This window comes from Marmota flaviventris, chromosome 9 (genome assembly GCF_047511675.1).
Source record: "Marmota flaviventris isolate mMarFla1 chromosome 9, mMarFla1.hap1, whole genome shotgun sequence".
NCBI lineage: Eukaryota > Metazoa > Chordata > Mammalia > Rodentia > Sciuridae > Marmota > Marmota flaviventris.
This window is the reverse complement of record NC_092506.1, coordinates 80451350-80478689: the sequence shown is the minus strand read 5'-3', so window position 1 is coordinate 80478689 and position 27340 is coordinate 80451350. Positions and strand designations below refer to the sequence as shown.

General features: G+C 35.5%; 1 protein-coding gene across 1 annotated transcript in view; it reads right to left on the bottom strand.

The window, feature by feature from the left end:
- The window catches only part of LOC139707000 (neutral amino acid uniporter 4-like), a 70818-nt gene extending 44530 nt beyond the window's left edge, over positions 1-26288 (bottom strand). The window contains exons 1-5 of the mRNA XM_071616987.1: positions 26167-26288; positions 25012-25102; positions 23768-23856; positions 20855-20950; positions 18949-19033 (exon numbers count right to left, since the gene is read on the bottom strand). Coding sequence (XP_071473088.1) covers positions 18949-19033; positions 20855-20950; positions 23768-23856; positions 25012-25102; positions 26167-26288 — 483 coding nt within the window. The remainder of the gene's footprint in view (positions 1-18948; positions 19034-20854; positions 20951-23767; positions 23857-25011; positions 25103-26166) is intronic.
- Positions 26289-27340: the final 1052 nt, after the last annotated feature.

The following is a 27340-nucleotide window of genomic DNA, read 5'->3' as shown; positions in this document are numbered from 1 at the left end:
GGGGAAAATACCAAGGAGTGAGATAGCTGGGTCCCATGGTAGTTCCATCCCTAGTTTTTTCAAGAATCTCTCTACTGCTTTCCAGGGTGGTTATAATAGTTTGCAGTCCCACTGACAATGTACAAGTGTACCTTTTTCTCTACCACATCACCAGCATTTATTATTGTTTATATTCATGATCATTGCCTTTCTGATTAGAACCAGATGAAATCTTAGTGTAGTTTTGATTTGCATTTTCCTGATTGCTAGAGAAGTTGAACATTTTTTTCATATATTTGTTGGACTTGTGTTTCTTCTTTTGAGAAGTTTCTGTTTAGTTCTTTTGTCCATTTATTTATTGGATTTTGTGTGTGTGTGTGTGTGTTAATTTTTTTGTGTTACTATATATTCTGGTTACTAATTCCCTATCAGAGGAGTAGCTGGCCAAGATTTTCTCCCATTCTGTAGCCTCTCTTTTCAGACTCTTAATCTTTTCCTCAGTCATCAAGAAGAATGAAATTATGGCATTTGCCAGTAAATGGGTGGAAATGAAGAATATTATGCTAGGTGAAATAAGCCAAACTCAGAAACTCAAAGGTTGTCTATTTTCTCTCATATGTGGAATTTAGAGTTAAATAAAGGGGTAGGGAAGGATAGGATATCATAAAGAGAACATAAGATCAGTAGTGTAGAAAAAGGAGATTGAAAGGCAGAATGGAAAGATGGGAAAGGGGAGGTAATGTGAGATGAATTCTCAAAGATCTTGTTATGTGCATATATAAACATACCACAGGGAATTTCATCTGTATGTATAAATGAGTGAAGGGTGGGGGAGGGGCATGTATGAGTTTGTTGGGATAAACCTAACTACCATGCAAAACTATAAAGTGCTAATTAAAAAATTTAAAAAGACTATCAGAATCCACCTTTGTCCTTTTTCCTTTTTCCACCTCTCTCTCTCTCTCTCTCTCTCTTTACTGGTTATAATGTAGACAAGATGATTGGAGTGAAAGCAGCCAACCTGGAATATAAAATAACCTTGGGAACACAAGTCATGCAAAGATGAGGAACATAGGAAGACTGGTTTCTTGAAGACTTTTTTGGAGCTGATCTGCCATATCAGACCCAGAAGGCTTAGAAGAAAGAAACTCCTATTTTTTTTAAGCCATTGTTATTTTAGATCTCTAATACTTCCAGCTAAGATGAAAATGATCTGGTGTTATTGGATTACATGGTAGTGTTAGGTAAATGGAAAAGTCAAGGGGGAAAGTAGAGAAGTCCTCTATGAGTAAGATGAAGGTAAAGAATGATAGAAGAAAATCTAGCAATAATAGCACAAATGTGATCACTCAGCTGCTAGGTGGTGAAGGCAAGATGCACACACATGTCCGTCTGACTGCGAATTCTATGTTGTTCACTACAATATTCAGTTCCACACATGTAAAATTGAATTATTGTAATGATTAAGGCAGATAACAAAGCAACTTCTTTGCACGAAGTCCAGAGCATGAACCATTTGATATATGCTGGTTCTTCCTTCTTCTTCTTCTTTTAAATTATCTTTATGCACACATTTTCCAATCTATCTGGGATGTCCTTTCTTCCCTCTTTATCAGGAATCAACTTAAGCACTTCTCCCATGAACCTTACAATGACTACTACTGTCCCTCTACCACTTCTTTATCTTCTAGAATCCTTAACTCATTGTACTATCATCATTTCCTTAGCAAGGATACCAATGTATTATCACTTGGGATATACTAGAAACTCATTTAATCATAGAAGATGGATGTTTAAAATGCTAATTTTCAAGTTTTCTCTGGAGATTCCAATTTGGTGGGTCTGAGGTGATGCCTAGGAATCTCTGTACCTTTTTAGCAAGCCCCTTAGGTGATATATATATATATATCTCCTCACTTTTGCAACCGGTCATGTAGTTATATCTGGTATTTTTACTTACCTTCTCCTATGTATTCCATATTCCTTTCTCTCTCAGCAAGCACATCAGCTTGTGATAGTTCTTTACCTGGTAGAGTTACCCAAACCTTTAGTCCTAAAGTCTCTGGCCATTAGTGGTCCTGTCTGAATTGGGATCTTGTAGTTTTCCATTGGCTTCAGGCACAGGCTATGATAATACACTCTGATGGAACTCCGGTATTTCACATGTATGCTTCCTTAGCTCCTTTGCATAGTAGACATCCAGCTTCCCTTCCCATTGGATCAATCACTTGAGCCACTTCTGCAGTTCTCTTCTTTACTTGCTGATTCAGAAGCACAAGGAGCCCCAATGTGGACAAGTAGTCCTTTTAACTTCTCATTCATTGGAATTATTGTTGCATTACCTAGTGAAAGCATTCCTTCTTTTGAAGTTAAGATCTGTGGACCATTGAAATACACAGTTTCAGGAACAGTGTCTTAATCAGATTTCTGTCAATATAATAATAATCAAGCTATAAAGAGAAAAGATTTTTTTCTGTTGTATTTTTTTTCTCTCTCACTATTTTAGAGGTTATTGTCTATGATTGGGTAGAGCCTCTCTTTTGGGCCTCTGGTAGGTAACAGATGATGATAGCAGGGAGTATGTGGTAGATAAACTGCTCACCCCTGGTCAGGAAGCAAAAGAGGAAGAGGCTGGGATCACACACTGTCCTCCAAGGACATGCCTCCAATTATATAAGGACTTCCCACTAGGGCCCACCTACTGAAGATTCAGTACCTCCCAATGGTACCAATTTGAGGCCTAAGCCTTTAACATGAACACTTGAGGGTCATTCAAGATCAAAAATAGCAGACAGAAAGCAAAAATTCTGCTAGTGGTGACAAAGAATCTCTCTTTTGACCAAACTTTAATCAGACTCTTGTAATTCCTCTTTTTGACTAGGTCCTGACCTTGGGTTTAGTCCTTGGCCCTGTTAATCTAGGTTTATGAATAATCCTGAGGAATCAGTTTAGCAAAATTTCTTTTGGTTTCTGATCAACTTCCTCATTCCCCATTCCTAATACCTCATCATCTTGTTCTGCCTTCTGGAAGAATCCAGTTGAGTTGGTCTAGCCAGAATTCATCCGGCCTCGATGCTTCCTCTGACCTCCAACCTGCTTCTTGGCTATAAATCTCAACTTGTTCTTGTTGTATCTGGCACTGAGTGTGCTTTCTCTCCACTACAGCAAAAATCCCCCATTGCAGTGGTCTCACTTGAGTGTTTCTTATCACCTTTAACAAGTGATATGAATACTTTTCTTTAAGAGTCAGTCACTAAGGATAATAATGAGTAGTGCCACTCCCTTTTGGAGGTTCTCATGATTAGTAGTTTGGGAAACTGCCTTTTAGATGATATGCCCCTCAAAGGCAGAGACAGACCTTCTGGCTGTTTTCCCCCTCTGTGCTTGATAAATATATGTGGAATGAATTACTTACCTTTAGATGGCTCTGAAGGAAGAGGTCAAAGGCATAGGCAAAGAGTGCTGATGGAGTGGCAGGACTGGCGGGCAGGCACCTGAGGAGGATCACAGCCACGGCTCAGAGGAGTGGAGGCAGGTGTGGTAGTCAGGGACTAGCAAGCAGTCCAGCTGATTGAATCACGGGCTACATGCAGGGAAAGAGTGGGAGAAAAGTTTGAAAAGCTCATTTGGGTCACACAACGAGGCCCTTGAACACCAGGGCCCTGAATGTCATTGATTTTGGCTGATAGTGGAGGGTCCCTGAAGGCTCTCGAGTGAGACAGTGATGCAGTGGGAGCTGTATGTCTCTAAGATTTATCTGGAAATAGCATGAAGTCTGCACTGAAGAAAGACAGAAGATTAAAAAGATACCACTTCAGTGGCTTTGCAGTAATCCAGCAAGATAATGAAAGTCTGAACTAAAGTGGTGGAGGGGGGCGATTCGAGAGGCATTCAGAGGTTATTGATCATTTCTCCAACTGTAGCACAGTTGATGCCCCCTGTCTCATTCCCATCTATTTTTATCATTGATGCTGTAGGTATCTAGGAGCAAAGTGGCATTGCTTATAGTGTGATCATATTTCTTTTCAGCATGCATCAAATACTCATAGAAATCCTGAGCTTCCCAGAAATACACGGAGTACATAGGTAATTTACCAAACTGATAGAATTAAATACTCTAATAGAATAACAACAAAATGGTTAACTAAAGAGCCTTGTTGGCTGGAAACAGCAACTTCCCATAAAAACATTTATTTAATTAAAAATGAAGTTCAGAAGGTCATGTGCTGATTTGGTATCTCCCTTTAAAATACATTTACAGGTTCTTTTTTTTTCAATACCTACTAGCCTCATAAATTAATAAAATTTAGGTTAAAAATTTCTCTGGGAAGGAAATAATCAAGCATAATGGACCTCCGAGACGTCTGTGAAGCAATTATCCCAAATAACAGTAATTGTCCAGGTGCTGTTAATCAGTACCCAGGTAATTAGAATGTGAAAACTGCAGTCTAACTTCCCCCCACAAAAGAGAATGGTTTCAGAGATGAGTTTTAAAAGCTTTGGCTCATTGTTTAGGTAGGGAGTTTATCTTCCTGGAATTCCTTTACTTATTCCCCTTCCTTAAAATGTGGGAAAGTCCTTTGGTTCCAGGAAAGGCATTTCTACCCCCAGTTCCAGAAAGAACAAGTGACCTACACTATGACAATTAATATTTTCCACCACTATGTCTTCCATTACCAAATGTTTCCATGTCCACAAGTTAATGTTTTAGGACTGATGACTTGACACAGGGAATCCACTGAAGACCATTAGTTCTGGGTTGCTTGTAACAGAAACTCTGACTCAAATTGGCTAAAATGATGACATTTGTTCTGTCTTACAATAAGAAGTCTAAAGGTAAAGGAGTTCCAGTCACACCTTGACAAGGGTTCAAAGTCTCAGCTCTACCATCTCAGCAGCTTGGTATTGTCCTTGTGATATTATTGCACACAACTACAAGAAGGCTTCCAGTAGCCTATAGCTACATGCTTTCTTTCTTATACCATGCAGGTGAAGTAGAGAAGAAGGTTCTTGTCTTTGAATATAACTTGAAATAGTTTAAAACATATGCTCAATCTGAGCCAATAACTGGCCAGGAGAATATTTTTATCGGCTTATGCCATGATTCTTGATTTAATTACTGATAAAAGGACAAAACTACTAAAATTGGATTTCACTAGTCAGCATCCTGGGATGGAATGAATATCTGAAAAGAGCAGCATTCTCTTAGGAAAGCAGAAGTTAAAAGAGAGGAATGCTAGTACAAAAAGATGCTAAAACCCACGCAGGAACAGAGGCAGCAACATGATCAGTGAGTTGTAAGACAGTTTACACTGCAGACATTTAAAATAGGATGACAGAGAACTGATTAGATGTATCAGTCATATCAAGGACATAAAATGGTAGAGAAAATAGAGATTGAGAGGATTTGGTGTGAGTGATTTATAAAGAAAGATATTGGTGTGTTGTGAGTTTCAAATGCCCACCCTAAAAGGGAGGGGTGTCAAATCTTGGCACAACCTGAGTAAGAAGGGCTGTCCTGAAATGATGTGGTTAGCTTGTTGTTTCCTCTGCAGTTAAAAAATCAGCGTGGATGTGGTTTGACCCCCACACTGAAAATAAAGGATGTAGGTGGGCTGGCAAGCTGTTTTGGTGGCAGAGTGAAGGAGGGTTGCTGCTATTCTTTGATGTATCTGCACTCATAGAGTTTGGGGGACAAGGAATGTGTGTAAGAATGTTTCCTGTGGCCAGGGAATGAGCTACATGTGTTCACCTAAGAGTCAGTATAGTAATCATCTTAGATCCATTCTATTAAAATGCCAGAACAATCTCACTCAACAGAAATGAAGCAGAGGAAAGTCACCCATCTCCTAGGACTTGTAGAAGGATGTGAGGAATAGCATGCATTTGCCCAGATCAGAGAAACTGCAAAAAAGACTTCTGTGACATCAAGGTTTCTAAATGAGTACTCAAACTAAGTCAACTTTAAATGTTTGCCAGCAAGCATGAACCTGTCTTACCATAGTACTTGTCAAACAGAGACTCAGCTGTTCCTTTCCTTTCCAACCTCCCTGTGGTAGTCAACTTTTCATTACTGTGACTAAAATACCTAACAAGAACAACTTAGTGGAAAAACAGTTCATTTTGGGCTCACAATTTCAGTGGTTTCAAAGGTTTCAATCTTATTGTTCTGGGCCTGGGATGAGGTAGAACATTGTGGTGAAAAGGCATGGTGGAGGAAAGCTGTCCAGCTCATGGTAGCCAGGAGAGAGAGGTGCGGGGAGAGCACTCAGACAAGGAGCCAGAGACAAGATAAAGCCCCTAGTGAACTATGCCCTCCAGCCATGCCCACCTGCATTCAGTAGGTACTATCCAGTAATCAATTCAAATTATTAATCTATCAAGTGGGTTCATCTATTGATGAGGTTGTAATCTCATATTTTCACTTCTAAATATTGCTTCCTTGCCTAATGCATGGCTTCTTTGGGCTACATTTTTAGATCTAAACCATAACACTTTGTGATCTCTAGTCCTAGGGATGGTCAGAAACTGGAAAGCACATGGAGAAAGGAAGGAAAAAGGAATGAAGGACCAAACCCCCTAACTTCTGCAGCCATCGGCCTATAACTCATCCTAGTTTCGTTGTGGAAGGAGAGATATTTTTAAATTTAATCAAGTTCAGAGCTTTAATTGTTATCTGGAGCTGAATACTTTAAATGATTGAATTAACACTGTGTCTATATCCTAAAGTGATTTAAAACTTCTTATTAGTTAAAAAAGAATCCCTGAATCATGGGCTTCCAGTTTTCGTCCTGGCACCCCTTTACCTTGACTGTGATCTGTATGAACAAATGGGCTGCTCTGCACTGTGCCTTTCAATAAACAGGAAACTAATGACTACACCCTGATATCTTTACTGCAGCTGCCTCAGAAACACAAGCATCTTGACTGCTGTGCTTGCAGAAAGCAGCTGCAGAGGTGCGGCCTCTTAGGCATAATATTCCTTCCTCCTGTATCTGGTCCAGCGGGATCTGCCTGACAGAATCTAGATCAGCTGAAGGGAACTGACGGACATAGTTAGCTTTCTAGATGCAAGGAGGCCCCAAGTGTACCCTTGCAAGTATTGGCATGGAACCGAGGCAGTCAGCAGGCGGTCTCTGCCACAGCGTCCACACCACGGCTCAGTGATCTATATCTTGGGTAGTCCATGACATGAATGTATTTTTTTAAGAGATGGGATTAATGATAGATTTGTTGCTTCATGGCCTCCTTGTTACACTTGGAAGCTGACCACTCACTGACATCCAGGTGTGACCGTCTCACTGTCTCCTTTTTCCCAGTGGCTACCTTCCCCTAGTCCTGTCCTTTTCTTGAGCAATGAGGCTTTTCTCCATGGCCCACTTGAGTCCATTAATATCTTACCCATCACCTTGGATGCAGGTAGGAGCCTTTCCTTAGCTTTTCCTGTCTCCCGAGTGTCTTCCTTTGTATGATTTCATGGCACTTACCAGAACATCAGTTTTACATGGAATCAAGTATGCCTTGGCTATATTTGCCCATTACTTCATTAATTAAATTATTCAAGAAGTCTTGCAGGAGTCATTTAAAGTGCTTTTCAGGTGCTGGTGATGAACAGGACAGGTATGGTCCATAGCTGCTTAAAATTTACAAATTTGTGTAGAGGAGACAGACATTGAACAAGTAAGCAATTATGTAACTATTGCATTCAGATTGCAGTAAGAATTATGAAGGAAAACTACCAGATGCTTTGAGGGAGTAAATCAGGGGGTCTATCTTTTTTTTTTTTTTAAAAAAATTTGTTCCTTTTAGTCATACATGACAGTAGAATGTATTTTGACATATTATACATACATGGAGTGTAACTTCCCATTTTTGTGGTTGTAAAGGATGTGTACTTAACACTGGTCGTGCATTCATATATGAACATAGGAAAGTTATGATTCATTCTATTGTCTTTTCCATTCCCATCCCTCCTCCATTCCCCTGCTCTGCCCTGTCTAATATAATGAACCTCCCCTCCCCTCTCCCCAGCCTATTATGAGTCAGCATCCATATATCAGAGAGAACATTGGTCTTTGGTTTGGGGGATTGGCTTATTGCCCTTAGCATGATATTCTCTAGTTCCATTCATTTACCAGCAAATGCCATAATTTCATTCTTCTTTATGGATGAGTAGTATTCCATCGTTTATATGTACCACAATTTCTTTGACATTCATCTGTTATTGGGCACCTAGGTTGGTTCCATAGCTTAGCTGTCATGAACTGAGCTTCTATAAACATTGATGTGGCCATATCACTATGGTATGTTGATTTTAAGTCTTTTAGGTATATAGTAAGGAGTGGGATAACTGGATCAAATGGTGGTTCCATTCCAAGTTTTCTGAGGCAGGGGTCTATTTTTAAAAAAGATCTCTCTGAGGAGGTAATGTTTTAAAAAAGGAAGTATAAGTAGGTGGTAGATAAGTAAGCAGTAAGAGGATCATATCCCAGACAGAAGGAATCAAAGTGTTTAAAAAACTTGAGTCAGGAAAGAGATTGATGCCCAGTGCTGTGGTGCATGCCTTTAATCCCAGTGGCTCAAGAAGCTGAGGCAGGAGGATCTTGAGTTCAAAGCCATCCTGAGCAACTTAGTGATGCCCTAAGTAACTTAATGAGACCCTGTCTCAAAATAAAAAAATTAAAATGGGGTTGGGGATGTTGCTCAGTGGTTAAACACTTCTGGGTTCAATTCCTGGTACTAAAAAAGAAAGAGATCAAAGCATCCTGGAAAGGAAGCCTAGTATGTTTGGGGCGTTGTGGCAGAAGGCTGGTAGCAGGAGTAAGATAACATGAGAAATATAGGCAGTTCTTGTGGGGCCTTCCTGGCTGTTAAGAACTTGAGATTTAAAGCTAAGGATATTAGGAAGTTTCTAAAGGGTTTATAGCAGAGCAGGGCTGTCACCTAATTAATGGTATGAAAGAATGCCGTAGTTCCTCACAGTTCCTCATAGTTCCTTATAGAGTAGCATGAGTGGGGGGGGGGGAAGAATGTGCTAAGAAGTAATCAGAGAAATCCAGAGAAGAGGCTGTTGTAGTTGGCTGTGAAAGTGGTTTGCAGGCAAGATGGAAAGAATTGTTTGTAATTATATTGTCTCCCTAGACAGATCATAGGCTTTGTGTCTTTTGTGCATGCTGGGTATCTTGCTTGGTAAAAATCTACAGCTATGCTCAGTCTGTAAACACAATGAATCAATACATTAATTAGTTAATTAATTACATGCTGTTTTAGACTCTTAAAAAGAGAAGTTGGTCTATATTGTTAACTAGATCAAGAATTTCACAACTGCTGAGAAAGCAATTATAAGACACATGGTCAATCCATTTCCTTTGCTAAGAAGTCAGACTTGTTACAAGAGTCAGTTTGGTTGCTTTGGGCATTTTAACAACCAAATTATACTGACTGCATAGCTATCCAGAATTATGTTTAGTCACTATACTATTTCAAGAGAAAATCAATTCTATTTAAGTAAGTTTAATTATTTATTAGATAGAAATTTGCACAGTGTTAACATTGTTGTAGAAAATAGTGGTTACTAAATATTTTCAGAAATTTTATTAAACAATACATTTTTAAAAAATATTGGGGAATTGCTTAATATTGATGCCTTTTAGATTGTCAATAAGGAACAATAAAATAACCAAACAACTGCTTCTGCAGTTAGGGTTCTTAACTACGAGAACAGAAACTAATTCTGGCTGACTTAAGTAGCAAAGAATTTATGATAAGGGTTTTGTGTGGCTTACAGAATCAACAGGTGATCTGGGGGCTTAGGGTAAAGATACCAAAAACATCACCCCAAATCTTTGATATGAAGGCATCACTGACCTCTAGTGCCACTAGACAGATGATGCCACAGGTACACTGCTAGCATCATTGATACTGCCCACTGATGGCACCACTGATGCACTTATGGCCTTAGAACCTGGAAGCAGCCATTACTGCTGCTACTACTCATTCCAGAATGAATTCTGAGCAGTGCTTTCTTTCCATAAAGGGATTGGATGGTGCTCGCCTACATTAGAAAGCAGATCTTTGCCCAGTCTACTGGTTCAAATCAGAAATGCTCATCTCTTCCAGAAACACCTTCACAGACATGCTCACAAATAATGTTTTACTAGCTCTCTGGGTCTCCTTTTGCCCAGCCAAGTTGACACATTCTCCAGTGTACAGAACATTGGAGAACGCTGCCATTATAGGGATTTTTTTTTTCTGAAGAATTTCATGCCAATAAGTTAAGATATTTTAAAAAGACAAAACAACACCTAGGAAAAATGTTACCAAATTTAACTCAAAAAGGAAGAAACGTTAAGAACTTGAGTTTTAATGTGTGACCAAAAGTTTTCCACAAAGGAAACAGCAGGCCAGATAACTTGGCTCAGAGCTTTACCAGACTTTAAAGAAAAACTGTCTAATCTCACAAAAGATTTTTAAAAATGTAAAAAGTACACTCTCCTACGTTTTATGAGTTTAACAAAAACTTGAGACAAAAACCTGACAAGGAAAATATAAGAAAAGAAACCTACAGGCCAGCATTTAACAAGTCCACAGCCAAAACAGTATGGAATAGGGCAAAGCTGAAAGCTTTCTAAGATCTGGAACAAGTCAAGAAGGCTCACTTTCTTCATTTTTATTCAACAAAGTACTGGAAGTCCTAGCCAGAACATTCAGGCAAGAGAAAAAAAAAAGCCATCTAAATTGGAAGCCAAAGTGTCATTTTTGCAGACAACGTGATGATATTATGTATAGAAAACCCCCAAAACGCTACCAAAAAAACTATTAGAACTAATAACTAAATTCAGCTGTTTCAGGATACAAAATCAACATATAAAACCAGTCACATTTCTATGTGCCAAGAGCAAATTATATGAAAAATAAATCAGGAAGCAACCCTATTTACAATAGTGACAAAAAATATCTAGGAATAAATTTAAATAAAGAAGTGAAAGATCCCCACAATGAAAACAATAAAATGAAATTGAAGAGGACACAAAAAATGGAAAGACACCCCATGTTCATGAATAGGAGGAATCGGTGTTGTTAAAATGTTCATACTACCCAAAGTGATCTTCAGATCCTACTCAGTTTCTATCAAAATGCCAGTGACATTCTTCACAGAACTAGAAAAGCAATTTTAAAATTTACGGAAGTACAAAAACAAACAAAAAACCCCTGAATAGACAAAATGATCTTGAGAAATAAGAATAAAGTAGGGGAATTACATTACTTGACTTCAAAATATACTACAATGCTATAATAATCAGAATATCACGGAACCAATATGAAAACAGACCAATGGAACAGAATAGAGAACCTAGAAGTAAACCCACAGCTTATAGCCAGCTGATCTCTGACAAAGGCACTAAGAACACACAGTAGGGAAAGGACAGTTTCTTCAGTAAATGAGTGCTGGAAAAATTGAGTGTCCACATGAAGACGAATGAAACTAGACCCCTATCTTACCAGTTAAAAAAAATCAAACTTCCTACAAATGTTCAAACTTCCCATTAAGTAATTTAGGTCAAAGGGAAAATCAAACTCTAATTAAAGACTATTTAAAAGATAACAATGCTACTAGTACATATAAAACTTTTGAGTTAACTCAGAGGTAAGTTTGTCTTTTAAAATTCTTTGTTATTAAATAATAATAAATGGAGGTATATGAATTAAACACTCTAAAGATAAAGAATCAAAAAAAGAGAACCATTAAACAGACATAAGGGAAACATAAAAATGGAATTAGTTAAGATTAAAAAAGAAGTTGGTGGGCTGGGGTTGTGGCTCAGCAGTAGAGCGTTAGGCATGGGGAGGAAATATGACTTGCATGTTTGAGTCCCTGAGTTCGATCCTCAGCACCACATAAAAATAAATAAATAAATAAAAATAAAGGTATTATATCCAAATACAACTAAAAAATAAATATTAAATACAAAAAATAAATTGGTGAATTATGAAGGAAAAATTAGTAGAATTAGCATGCACATTTACATAATGTATATGTATTCAATGAACATTAGTCAGTTCCTTTGATTGTTATCATCCTTACTGTTTTGGCTAGTATCAAGTAGAATTATGGTTTAAATTTTGAAGCTAATTTTTAGTTATTTAGAATGCAAGTTTAAATATATTGTTTGACTTAATTGGCATGATTAGTTACTTTAATTTATGGGTGAGAAAATTGAGATTTTTGAGAGATTGATTTGCTGTATAAAATATCTTAAAGTTTCACTTATGATTAATTTTGGAGGATGAGGAAAGGCAAAACAGAGGTCAGAATTTGTGGGGATTTTCCTGTTCTTAAAGTTATTTTTTACATTACTCCTGGAATGTGTAGAATTCAGGTAAGTGTGCTTGAGTGGGAAAACCAGTAAAGAACTAGGTGACTCCAGTCAGTCAGGGGAATAATATGCTTCATTACTCTTGTCTTCCTGAGTAGATAAATTAGGCTTTTGAAAGACTGTGAAAATTAGGCTTTTGCTGTGGAAAAATGGAGGAAATATGCCAATGAGAGCTATGCTTTATTTCTGACACTGTGGTGGTTCAAGAGGAAGACCAGTGAGGTTTCCTGCTATTGCCTTCAACTCTCTCTTTAGTGGTGCTACATAAAAGGATGCTAGAAAGGCTTCTTATTCCCAAATATCTCCACCATCACTGCCTAAAATGGCACAGACAAAACCATTTAGATGAGACAAATGAAATATTATTTTTGCTTCTTGAAGCAACAAAGAATTTTATAGTGGAGGAGATATATAATGAAATATAAAATAAGTAATCTATCAGAAAAATTATAAAATTGGGAGGAAAAAGAAAGAATGTGAAAACAATAAGTATGATACAAACAAAGAAAAATAAAGTCTACTCTTGGCCTGATGAGATAGTTAATCTAGTAATTATTATATAAAAACTATCAAATTATACTTTTAGAACATTGGCTGCTCATGTGTACTAATATCCATCACTTACTCACAATAACAATGAATATTGATTTGAATTCTATATCATCACAGCATAGAGAAGCCAAGGATTACAAGGATCTGTCCCAAATTACATAGCCAGAAAGTGGGGCAGCTCAGATGTTATCTCACTTGGTCCGTTTCCAGATCCTGTGCTCAGCATTTGTACTCGCCTCTAATAGACTTTGAACTAATAACTGTGTTCCTAAGGATTTATTTCAAAAAATAAATTCAAACCTAAAAAAAAAAGTCAGATGCACAAAACTGTTTGCACCAACATATCCAGAACAAACTAGTAATAAACTAGATGTGAGGGGGACCCTAATGTGTTAATACCCACCTCCACTGTTGAGCTCAGGCACTTACCTATTGACACTGATCACCCTCACAGCAGAGTGATCTTCCCACATTATTGAAGAAATGGAGGCTTATGAAGGTTAAGTTACTTGCTGGGGTTCATAGAACAAGTAAGTGACAGTGCAAGAGTTGAAATTCAGGTGGCTAATTCCAAATCCTCTGCTTTCTACCTCCATTAGTGTTGTCTGTGGGAACACTGACAAGCACTCACATATTTCCAGCCTTGCCCTGCCCTTGACTACCTGAAAATACCCTACGTAGCAAGTCCAGACAGACGGAGCTTTGGGAAAACCAGAATTAGGCTAAAGTCCCTTCCATTCTTTAGAGGCAGAATCACAGGCATTTTCCTGGGTCCCAGCAGGACTTTCTTACACCATTTCTGAAGCTATACACAGGAAATTTGCTATATCAGCAAATGGAGAGATGCAATGTCTGCAGTGAAAATCCTGGGAGGAGTTGATGGGGGGCGGGGTTAGAGGATTCAGGGCTGAATCCAATAATCCAGATAAGAAAAAAAGAAGGGTATTTGCCATTCTGATCCTAAAGGAGAATCATACCTTCCTAGTCTCTATACCACTCCGAATATATAAGGAGATCTGGACAGAGGGTTACTAGATCTAACAATTAAAAACAGGATGCTCAGTCAAATTTGAATTTCAGATAAACAATGAATATGAATGAGAACATTTTATAGTAAAAGTATGTACCATGCAATTTTTAAAAATCTGTCAGTACTAACTGGCAAGTGTCCATTTTACAGACAATGAGACTGCCACTTTGGAACAACCTCCCCCAAGGTTCGAGGCATGCTCCTTCTCTTCCAACAGACCCCTAAGGTTGAGAGTGTCACAGAACCCAAAGAAAAAGTTATCATCTGTGTTCATGGAAGTGCTCTGCAGTATTTAGCTTTCAAGCCTGACTTCCTCTCTTACGAGGCAGGGCTGCTCTTATTCTTCAACCTCACCTCTGCCTAGCAAAGGTCCTGACATACAATGAGAAGTCACTAAATTCATTTCAGCCCTAAATGTGTGTTGAAATAAATGAATGAAAGGGAAATTATATTTAAAACTAAGGTAGAATATTTAAATAGAGAATGTGTTATTTCAATATGAAAAATGACCTTTTCATCCATTCATCTATTGAAGGGCCTCTAGATTTGTTCCATAGTTTAGCCATTATTATTATTTTTTAAAGTGCTGACAATCTGATTTTATTTTTTTTTTTGTTCTAGGTACTTTTTAAAATTTTTTTTATTGTTGGTTGTTCAAAATATTACATAGTTCTTGATATATCATATTTCACACTTTGATTCAAGTGGGTTATGAACTCCCATTTTTACCCCGTATACAGATTGCAGAATCACATCAGTTACACATCCATTGATTTACATGTTGCCATACTAGTGTCTGTTGTATTCTGCTGCCTTTCCTATCCTCTACTATCCCCCCTCCCCTCCCATCCGCTCCCCTCTTCTCTCTCTACCCCCTCTACTGTCATTCATTTCTCCCCCTTGTATTATTTTTCCCTTTCCCCTCACTTCGTCTTGTATGTAATTTTGTATAACCCTGAGGGTCTCCTTCCATTTCCATGCAATTTCCCTTCTCTCTCCCTTTCCCTCCCACCTCTCATCCCTGTTTAATGTTAATCTTCTTCTCCTGCTCTTCATCCCTACTCTGTTCTTAGTTACTCTCCTTATATCAAAGAAGACATTTGGCATTTGTTTTTTAGGGATTGGCTAGCTTCACTTAGCATAATCTGCTCTAATGCCATCCATTTCCCTGCAAATTCTATGATTTTGTCATTTTTTAATGCAGAGTAATACTCCATTGTGTATAAATGCCACATTTTTTTTTTATCCATTCGTCTAATTCCACATAACTTGGAGCATATTACTCATGTTTTGTGAGATTTCTTCATAAAATGAGCATAATACGGCCAGGCATGGTGGTGGATGCCTATAATCCCAGTCGTTAGGGAGGCTGAGGCAAGAGGATTGCAAGTTCAAAGACAGCCTCAGCAACTTAGTGAGGCCCTAAGCAACTTAGTAAGACCCTGTCTGTAAGTAAAATATAAAAAAGTGCTGGGGATGTGGCTCAGTGACTAAGTGTCCCTGGGTTCAATCCCTAGTACAAAATAAAAAGAAGAAGAGAAAAAAAGCATAATACTTTACAGAGCCATTGCAGAGATTATATGCCATAGCTTATAAATATAAAATTACAAGGCATTATCAATATTATTCCTAGATTCAAACAGCTTGCTGGTGACTCTTTTAGGAGATATTAGAAAAGATATAGTGCTACCATACCATGTTGTACAATCCTAGAAAGGTATTATTCCCATAATATTCTATGTAAATGATTGGTAAGATGAGTTATCAGTTCTGAATTTAAATGGCCTCATGATGAATGAGGAGTCCTAAGAATAAGCAATTTCTGAAGTTAAATACTTGTAATATCTAATGCACATCATTTAGAGTGAGTAATGCTAATGAAAACACTGATACTTTATTTTGGTAAACAAATGAGTATAAACAGAATTCTAATTAACTCCAATTGCTATTGGTCTTTTCTATATTATCCACATCTCTCATTTCTGCTTCCTTTCACTAGTCTTTCACTCATTATTTTATAACTACAATATTTGAGGAAACACCTATATCTAAAGGAACAACAATGATTTAGATTACATACTTATCTTCCAGAAAATTTGTTTCATAAGAACTTAATATTTGAAAGTATCAAGGGAAAGAGAGGAGAGAATAAATAGCCTGGAAGCAGGATATTTGAAAAAAATAAATAGTAAAATGAGGCCAAAAAAACAAACTACATAATTTATTAGAGCTCTCAAGTAGAGACAACATCTAAGATTACCCTCCTATTAAAACTGCTAGCAGTAAAAATGGGAGTTCATAACCCACTTGAATCTAATGTATGAAATATGATAAAAAAAAAAAAACTGCTAGCAGTCACAACACCAATGTCTTGATACCATTCTTTTTATAGATGCAGGAAGAACTAGCTTAGTAAGAAACTAAGCTAAAACAGTCATGGATGGACTGAAAGAAAAGAGTTGACAAAGAAAATGGAGTGAAGGATATATGAGTAAGGATGAAAATAAGTGGCACAGACACTATCAATGGGAAAAATCAAACAGAAGGGCTAAACCCTTTCAGTTAACAAAATTTTATTGAACATATGCTCAAAAAACAGGTACAACACTAGGTTTAAGAAATAAAGAGAAGGGAAATTTCAAAATCCCTCTCAGTCTGTTGTGAGTTTATTCCCCTTCTAATCCAATGACCATATTGGTACCTAGAAACCAGGTACTCTTACAAGATAGTTTACAGAGATAAACACAACAAGTACAGTGGTCCTTTTCCTCATGGGGCTTCCAGTCTAGTGGTAAAAAATAATTTATAAATTAACTTTAATGTGATTAAGGCTATTTTTTAAAGTGTTATAGAGGCCAAAAGAAAAAAAATCAATAAATCCTAGCAAAAGATGGAGAAAGGGATGGCATGGAGAAATAGCTAAAGGTTTCACAGAACAGCTAACACTGAAAGCCAAGTTAAGAACTTTTCCAAATATAAATAAAACTTCAGTAAATACTGAAAAGTGATATCCTGGGCAAAACACTTCTCTAGAGATCCGAATTCTAGTTATTAAATAACTGGGACCCTTTAAAAATTTATGTCATTTCTATAAGAGAGCTCCATTTGGTTTTTCAATATTGAACAACTAAACTTGTGGCTTGAATATAATAAATATACAGGGATAATCAAAATCAGGGTTTAGCAAACTACCGCCTACAGACAAAATCTGGCTTACTACCTATTTTTCAAATAAAACTTTACTAGAATGCATATATATTTGTTTATATATTGTTGTCGAAGGTTAAGTTAAGTAGTTGCAATGGAGACCACATGATGTACAAAGTGGAAAATTCTTATTATATGATTCTTTACGGAAAAAGTTTACAAATTCTTGCTCTTAATATAAAACAAAGCATACTTTATACTTAGAAAAAGTGAATTATAAATTTGTATGTACATAAAGATTCTTTAGAAAATATAATTGTATCATCATTTGCATAAAAATGCACTTCTACATATTACTACATGTAATGCTTATTGTACTATACATAGATAACAATAAAGTCATTGAATGAAAAATGATTGAAGTACAGCAGGGGTAACATAGGAATAACATCAATCACGAATGGATGTACTTTGGCAATAATCAAAAATAAATAAATAAGGGAAAGAAAGATCGGTAGAGTAAAGGAAGGAGAATAGGAGGAGGCAGGAAAGGAGAAAAAGTAGGAGGGAACAGGGACTGAAATGACGTAAATAAAACTCCATACATATATGATTTTCTCAAAATGTACCCAACTACCACAAATAACTAGAATCTTCTAATAAAAAAATAAATGTGCTTTAGCATTGTTCTGGTAGGAATTTTTATTTCAGTGATTTGCATGTTTATTTAAATAGACAATCTCTACATGAAGGCTATAAGCCACTTCCTCTTAAAACAAACCTTTATACTATAGGGAGAATTACAGAAAAATACACATTTTTAGACAGTGTCTTTTTAAACAATGGCATAATTACTGGATTTCAGTAATTGTTATTATTTACACATGGTGTCCCTGAAAAGCTCACATGTAAGACAATGTGAGAGTATTCAGAGGGGAAATGATTAGGTTGTGAGAGCCTTAAACTAATCAGTGAATTAATCCCTAGTGGATTTAATTGAGTGGTCAGATCTTTTAGTCACAGCAGCAAAAAAGCTGACAAAAACAGAAATAAATGCTGAGTTTTCTACGTCCTTTGTTAGGCTGCTGGTTAAAACCTTGTACACTCTTTAGAGAACATGAACATAAAGAATATGCTCCAAAAGTATCTATGGGTATGCTTTTGAGATATAAGTTAGAAGTAACTAAGAATCAGCAAATCATATCATATTTTGATTTGAAAGAACAGGCATTACTGATATTATGACAAGAACAGCAGTACCAATGTTATGGTTTAGATATTAGGTTTCCCCGCCAAAACTTATGTGTGAGACAATGCAAGAAGTTTTAGAGGAGAAATGATTGGGTTATGTGAGCCTTAACCAAATCAGTGAATTAATCCTCTGATAGGGATTAAACAACTGGTAACTGACAGTGGGTGTGACTGAAGGAGGAAGGTGGGGGGGGGGGCTGGGGGGGGGGCCTTGGGTATATATTTTGTATCTGGTGAGTGAGGCTTCTTTCTCTGCTTCCTGATCATCATGTGAGCTTCTTCTCTCCACTATGATGTTCTGCCTCACCTTGAGCCCTAAGGAATGGAGCCAACTGTCTATGGACTGTGACCTCTGAAACCATGAGCCCCCAAATAAACTTTTCCTCCTATAAAATTGTTCTTGTTAGGTCTTTTAGTCACAGCAGTGAAAAAGCTGACTAAAACAATCAACAATCGCAAAAATCCAAATTGCAAAACAGAAGACTAAAGAAAAATTTACAAACGATAATTTATGAAAAGAATACATTTTCATATTCAACCATGGCTCCCATAGAAGAAATACGATGCTACTAGTAGGACATTAGAGTTCACAAACTGAAGAAAAATACTCACTTGTTTTACATTTTCAGCTAAAAAGACAATATAAACGCTGCAGAATCCCAGCTGTGTTATCACCAAAAAAAAGTCAACCATACTCCTAAAAGAGATATCCACAAATAAGTATCAGTAAAAGCTAGTGAAAACTTAATATATGTTAATCTCTCTTTTAAAATATTTTATATATTTTACCTCTTTAAATTAAAAAAAAATCAAATATTTATTTCCTACACATTTATTTACTATCAATATATCACTAGAATTATTATAGAGTTTGATGGAAATTAAGTTAAAAGCCCAATATTTTTATATCATTACCTGTTTCTGAAATTTAACATTTTAAGGAAATCTACTTATAAAATGATTTCATGAAAAATATTTATCTTTCAAATTAAGCCCATCTCTCCTACTTCTCAAGATCTTTCTCAGATTATGGCCCACCCTTTCTAACTTTTTCTCAGAGTATGGCCCACCCTTTCTAACTTCACATCATTTGAAAATATGATGAACATGCTTGTTACTATCCAAATTACTAATAAGAATACAGAATGTAAGAGGATTAGGAATAGAGCCCTAAGTAATAACATAAGAAACCTTTCCAGTAACTTTTCTCCATTCTTATTATTTAGTGAGATGCTCTAGAAAGTTTTACTTTGTAAATAGTATACACAATTTGGGAAAGAATATTACCAGAGACATTAAGCAAAGTGGGTATTATTGGGAGTTTTAAAGTTACAAATTTACCTACATATTGTTAATTTATACCCCATATTTCATTTTTGATCTAGAAATAATGAGTGACTACTATAGCATGCACTTATTAATTCATTACAGTCTCTTCTCTGACCATCAATGTTAACAATGTTTTAAAAAATCTGTATTTTTCTTCTTCCATCTAAAACTGGAAGGTCCTTGCGTGTTTTCATTCTTGTTATAACTCCCATTCTCCATGGCTCTTCAGGGATCTTATTTATAATTTATCTTGTAACCATGAACTGTAACCATGAAATGAATTCAAGTTTCTTTTCTACCATGAATTATATTAGAAGTGTTTTAAGTATTCCATTAATATCTTTTCATCCACCTTTGATTTTAGTGTACCACCAACAAGCATTTCAGCCACTTCTATCTAAAAGCCATTCTTCATAGAACAGGGGGGAAAACCTGTCTCTAGTCTGGGCCAGAAGAAAGATTTATTTGGTATTCTAGCTTCTGGAGGCAAGTCCCTAGATTGTTAGATTGTTTCTTCCTTCCACTTGTAAATTAGGAACACTGAGAACTTCATAAACAAATCTAACTTTCTGAAAATCTCCAGAAAGGCTACATTAAACCACAGGCTACTCTACTAACACTGCTTTTTCTTTTCTGATAATTCCCATGACTCATTGGTACCATAGTTAGCACTCTGTTGATCACTTATACTTCCTTACTCTATTCCTATATTCATCTAGCTTATATTCACTGTGTCCACCAATGGGTACATTTAAATAATAAGACAATAAAATAAGTTTATGTTAAAATGTACTGAAACATGAGATGTCTTATGCACAGCTTTATTTGAAATAATGAGGTTGTCATATTTTTCTCCTTTGTTGAAAAATTATTGAACATGATTATGTCATTGGTTGGCTTGATGCTTTGTAAATAAAATTTTATTTAATCTACTACAATAATTCTGTAAAGTATTATCATAAATTCACTTCATAGTGAAAAAGCCAAACCAAAGATATGAATAATTAGACCAAGACCATAAAACGGATAATAGTAGAGTTGAGATTTGACCCATATCTAACTCTAAAGGTTATTTATTTTGATCCCTCAACTTTTATTATACTTTTGTTTATGTGTTTTATCAGACTGAAACACTTACACATGAATATAATTTGAACAACTAGACACTAAAAACATAGCAAGTACTTACCGTCCCCATGCTGCTTGCTTCTGAAGACAACTCCAAGGACTCACTTCCATAGCGAAACTCACAGTGTCACTATAACCTAATGTTGACTTTTTAAACCTGTAATCCAATGACATGCAGACACAGGAAGAAGAAAAATATTAAGTTGGTCCATAAACCATTCCTTACAAAGAATATCAAATAAATGGGAATTAATAAATGTAAGGCTATGCATTGATAGGATTTTCAAAATTTGAAAATCTGCACACTCCTAAACACACCTCATGAAATTTTAAAATCTGATCTGTCCTTTTCTCCAGCAAATAAATTTTCACCTACTGCTAAAGAGAGAGAGTGAGACAGAAAGAGAGACAGAGAGTGTGTGTGTGTGTGTATATCAGTAGAATTCAGAAAACATATTAGTACTTTGCTAATTTAAATGTTTCAAATACTTAAAAACATCAACTATACTGTACATATCTAAATTATTACACTTTTAGAACATTATTTAATAATATATCTGTACAGAGCTGTACAATATATTTTTTTTAATTTTTTATTGTTGGTTGTTCAAAACATTACAAATTTCTTGATATATCATATTTCACACTTTGATTCAAGTGGGTTATGAACTCCCATTTTTACCCCATATACAGATTGCAGAATCACATCAGTTACACATCCATTGATTTACATATTGCCATACTAGTGTCTGTTGTGTTCTGCTGCCTTTCCTATCCTCTACTATCCCCCTCCCCTCCCTTTCCCTCCCCTCTTCTCTCTCTACCCCCTCTACTGTCATTCATTTCTCCCCCTTGTATTATTTTTCCCTTTCCCCTCACTTCCTCTTGTATGTACTTTTGTATAACTCTGAGGGTCTCCTTCCATTTCCATGCAATTTCCCTTCTCTCTCCCTTTCCCTCCCACCTCGCATCCCTGTTTAATGTTAATCTTCTTCTCATGCTCTTCGACCCTACTCTGTTCTTAGTTACTCTCCTTATATCAAAGAAGACATTCGGCATTTGTTTTTTAGGGATTGGCTAGCTTCACTTAGCATAATCTGCTCTAATGCCATCCATTTCCCTGTAAATTCTATGATTTTGTCATTTTTTAATGCAGAGTAATACTCCATTGTGTATAAATGCCACATTTTTTTATCCATTCGTCTATTGAAGGGCATCTAGGTTGGTTCCACAGTCTTGCTATTGTGAATTGTGCTGCTATGAACATCGATGTAGCAGTGTCCCTGTAGCATGCTCTTTTTAGGTCTTTAGGGAATAGACCGAGAAGGGGAATAGCTGGGTCAAATGGTGGCTCCATTCCCAGCTTTCCAAGAAATCTCCATACTGCTTTCCAAATTGGCTGCACCAATTTGCAGTCCCACCAGCAATGTACAAGTGTACCCTTTTCCCCACATCCTCGCCAGCACTTGTTGTTGTTTGACTTCATAATGGATGCCAATCTAACTGGAGTGAGATGGTATCTTAGGGTGGTTTTGATTTGCATTTCTCTGACTGCTAGAGATGGTGAGCATTTTTTCATGTACTTATTGATTGATTGTATGTCCTCCTCTGAGAAGTGTCTGTTCAGGTCCTTGGCCCATTTGTTGATTGGGTTGTTTGTTCTCTTATTGTCTAATTTTTTGAGTTCTTTGCATACTCTGGATATTAGGGCTCTATCTGAAGTGTGAGGAGTAAAGATTTGTTCCCAGGATGTAGGCTCCCTATTTACCTCTCTTATTGTTTCTTTTGCTGAGAAAAAACTTTTTAGTTTGAGTAGGTCCCATTTGCTGATTCTTGTTATTAACTTTTGTGCTATGGGTGTCCTATTGAGGAATTTGGAGCCCGACCCCACAGTATGTAGATCGTAGCCAACTTTTTCTTCTATCAGACGGCGTGTCTCTGATTTGATACCAAGCTCCTTGATCCATTTTGAATTAACTTTTGTACAATATATTTTCACATAAACTATCTCATTTAATTTTCAATATAGCTCCATGAGGTGGGAATTATTTCTCCAGTCTCTTCCACTCTCTTTTTTCCAGTATGACTTGTTATCTGAACATCATAAATAACTCAGCCACTTTAAAGAACACTTAACAACAACAATAACAAGCAAGTCAAGACTAGAATATTGGTATACTAGAAGATATTAATTTCAAAAAATTGCTTTATTGTCCAGTAGAAGCATTTCATGATACAAAAAATTTAAAAAGCATATATGACCTTCTTGACTATCTACAAACCTACACATCAGTGCTGTGATGTGCACAAGAGGTACTGTACCTGAAATTTGAATTATTAAAAACTGAAGACCATTGTGCTATCTCCATTTTGTCTTTATATCTTTCCTGATTCTTTCCATTTATACTAAATAAAAGAACTCATTCACTAAGAAGAACATATTTCATTAATAAGATAGGTTCAGTCAGCCCTCTACAGCCATTCATTCCTTACCCATGCATTCAATCAACTATGCATGAAAGATACATGGAAAAATGCATCTGTAATAAAGACTTTTTTCTTGTCATTATTCTTCAAACAATACTGTACAACTATTTGCATGCTATTAACATTGTATTAGGTATTAATTAACTAAAAAGGATTTAAAGTATGTGGGAGGAGAAACAGAGGTTACATGCAAGTACTATGTCATTTTATATGAGGAACTTAAGTATCTGCAGATTTTGGTGTTAATGGGGATCCTGGAACCAATTCCCTGAAGATACCAAGGCATGACTGTAAACACATTCTGACAGCACTTACATCATGTAAAATGCTACCTTTTTCCATATATTGTTATCTTAGATTTGTATTTAAAACAAATTAAAGAGAATATAACTTCTGGTTTCAAAGCATAGTATAAATATGAAATGATCTGAACTCTAAATACATAGCTTTAAAATAAATTAAATAGACTTAACAAATCCACATTTACCTCTGACATAGAAAGTGACTGCAACGTACCAATATGTGCATACAGTGAACAGAAATAATTCCTATAAACACAAGGCTGATTGGTCCAAGCTGTGGGAGAGAAAATTTAGAGAGCTTAAACATTTTAAGTTTTAAAAAGTTGAGAACTCTTATAAGCAATGGGTTAATGGGACTTGCTTAACTGAAAAACCACTCATTGGACAAAACAAAGTCATATGCATAATGGAAAATTAAGATATGTGATATAGGAAGAATATAAAGTAATATTTAAGACAACCATGTGTAATTCCATCTTATAGACTTGGTTCCTTAAACCAATAAATGTATAGATATTCAGCATAGGAGAATGGAATACAATATCATATTTAACATTAGATGGCAAATCTACAACTACTAGTGTCCCACCATTGATAATACATGCAATCACATATTATTATCTAAATGACTAAGAAGCACAATATTGAACTAGGGTTTAGGCAATCCACTGCAGATTCCTTTCTGAAACCCTTCTATATCTGTTAGGAATTTTGATTAGCAAATGATTATTTTTAAAATGATATATCAAAATTTTCAAGTATTTATTTACTAAAATTAAAATGATGACCAGATTATTCAGTCACTGCCACACTAATGCCAAAGTTTATTTTTATAATTGGAAATATTTAGTTACTTAAAATTAGGGTTCACAAAACAGTCAAACTCAGAAAAAGATGATAGTTAAAACTTTTAAAGAAAATACTCAATTTTTTAAAAGCTAGCTACAGTTGTATTACTACAAAAAGAATTCTCCCCATCAAAGCTCTCTGAAATTACAATAATTTTCTCTAACAATGCTATTTATATATATCTGTTTTAAGACACTGTGACTCTGTTTATTATTTTTCTTTAAAGCTGAAAACTAAATACTTTCTTCTGAGTTACATGCTACAAATAATCTGCTCTATTTTTTGCTATAAAATCCAAAATAATAATAAGACATAAGTATCTGGAAAGATCTGTGTCATGTTTTTTGGGGGAGGAAGTTGATTAAATATTACAAATAAGTAATTAAGTAGAAATAAAATAGTAATTCTTGGTTCTGTTATATCTCACTATTATAGTTCATGTAATCTTATCAATACAACAGGTAAATGACCAAATAAATGTTACATGACCAAGTTATATTTGATGAGGTTAGAGGTTAGCTTACATTAATTTTTGCTGACAACTATATCTTTACTGGATATTTACAAAGATAAGACTTACCACTATTCCTGCATTTTTTATTGCCAATGGAAGTCCTAAAAGGCCAGTTCCAATATTTCCTTTAAGAAGATGCATAAGAGTTTGTAAAAATCTGAAAAAGTAAAAATTGTAGGAGTTAAACATTTTAGAAGAAAAACTACTAAAAGCACATGATCATGATTTTACTATTATATTAGAACTGGAAATTAATCTAAGTAATGAACCAAATAAACATTTCCATTTCACTACTAGTTACATGTGATTCACATCCTGTCTTTGCTACTTAAAAGTGGAAAAGACAGGGTTATTGTGGAGATTAAATGAGACATTTAAGTGAAAGTGGTTTACACATGGGAAATTAATAAAGAAACAGCAATTTTCTCATAAGATATTTAGCTGCTATGATTTTCAGAACAAGGTTGAAGATTAGGCTGTAAGACAGAAATTTATGGGCACTACTATGTAATCATGGTACTAAACATATTTTGTGTAGTACTATCAATCTAAGAGAAAGTTAATTAAAAATAAACAACACACAATTTTACAGTTATATGTATCATCAGGTAAGCTAACAATTAATATTTGGACATTGTGAATTATTTAAGAGATTTAGCCTAAAAACAGTTTCTAGGAGGCAACTGAAGATCTCTTGATTAAGAAGAAATGCATTGAAACTAGGAAGAATAGCACAAAATTCAAACTATAAAACAAAAAAAGCTTTAAATTTTTCTCAGCATATACTCTTATGATCAAATTCCATGTTGTTTTGTTTAATCACTAAATTATTATTAGAATATGAACTTATAAATGATTATCAAGAATCAAAAAAAGCTTTGAAAAACCTTTCAGTTTTCCTCTTTTTTTATACCTCCCACTTTGATAGTGTTTACTGCCTTCTACTATCTAATTCTAACCATAGCAGAAGTGGCCTCAATCAGATCTCCCTTCTCTCATCACCCATAGCAACTGATATATCATTATAGTCATTCATATATACTATTCAGTGGTTTAAATGTTATTTTTTTCTTTCCCAAATAGACTATAAACTCCTTGAAGGTGAAGACTACCTCTTATTCATCTTTCTGTCATCTGTAGTATCTGGTCAAATGCCTTGCCTATAGAAGATACAGAATATGAATTAAAAGAAAAGGGAGACATGTGAGCCATCACACTTACGAAATGCCCTCTTGACCATCAAGCTGGTAATGCTTCTGAACAGGCAGGAGCTCTTGCTCATGCTCCTCATCTGATGTCCCATCAGAATTCTGCTCATTTATCAAAGGCCTCATTACATCCATATCTTAAAAAAAAAAAATACCAGTACTTCACTACTGTTTAAAGTTGGAAATTTAGCTGGTAGAAATTAATTTAAAATATTAGAAAATACCACTTGTATTTATCTTTATTATTTCCACCCTGAGTTAGTTCACCTTAGCTCCCTACGTTTTGATATATTAAAAAGAAACAACTAGACGTTTGCTGATTTTCTGTTTGAGTTCTGTAGTACAGAGCAAAATGCTTACATAGTCAATACAAAAGTTTTTCTACTTTGTCTACATGAGGTTTATAGTAAATAATGAAAAAATTACAGGATGAGAAATGGGAATAATCGAATGTTTTCATCTCTGGTTAGCTTCAAATTACATGCTGTATATAAACAGTAATTATGTTTTTAAATAATTTAAGAAAAACAAAGCCATTTAAAAATTTTAAATTTTAGTGTCAAAACTTGCCCTTATAACATAAACATGATTCTAAAAAGAACACAATCTATTTCTTTCAATTTCAACACTAGTCACCATTGTCTGTCTTATCCTTTAAAAGTTCACAAACTCAAATCAGTTGAGATAACAGACAGCCTTAAGTACAGACTATACAGAAATGAAAGTTTGTTTTATCCAAATATTTATCAAAATTCTACATAATGGAGAACTTCAGTACCTAAACAAATAATTGAACTGGGAATGGCTAACTGGCATAAGTTTTTTTTTTTTTTAACTATTTTGGAATAATTCCAAACAAATTAAATCTGTAAAAATAGTATTCCTGTGTATTAATTTTTAACATTCTGCCACATTTACTTTTTCTCTAAAACACATACAGCACTTTATAAAATAGTGGAGAATAGGCTACACGTATCATGCTATTTCACTATTAACCTAAGAATGAGAATTTGGGGCTGGGACTGTAGCTCAATGGCAGAGAACTCGCCTAGCATGTGTGAGGCACTGGGTTCCCTCCTAGGCACCACATAAAAATAAAAAAATAAAATTAAGGCATTTATTCCATCTAAAACTACAAAAAAATTTAAAGAATGAGAATATTTTCTTAAAAACTCACATCATAATTA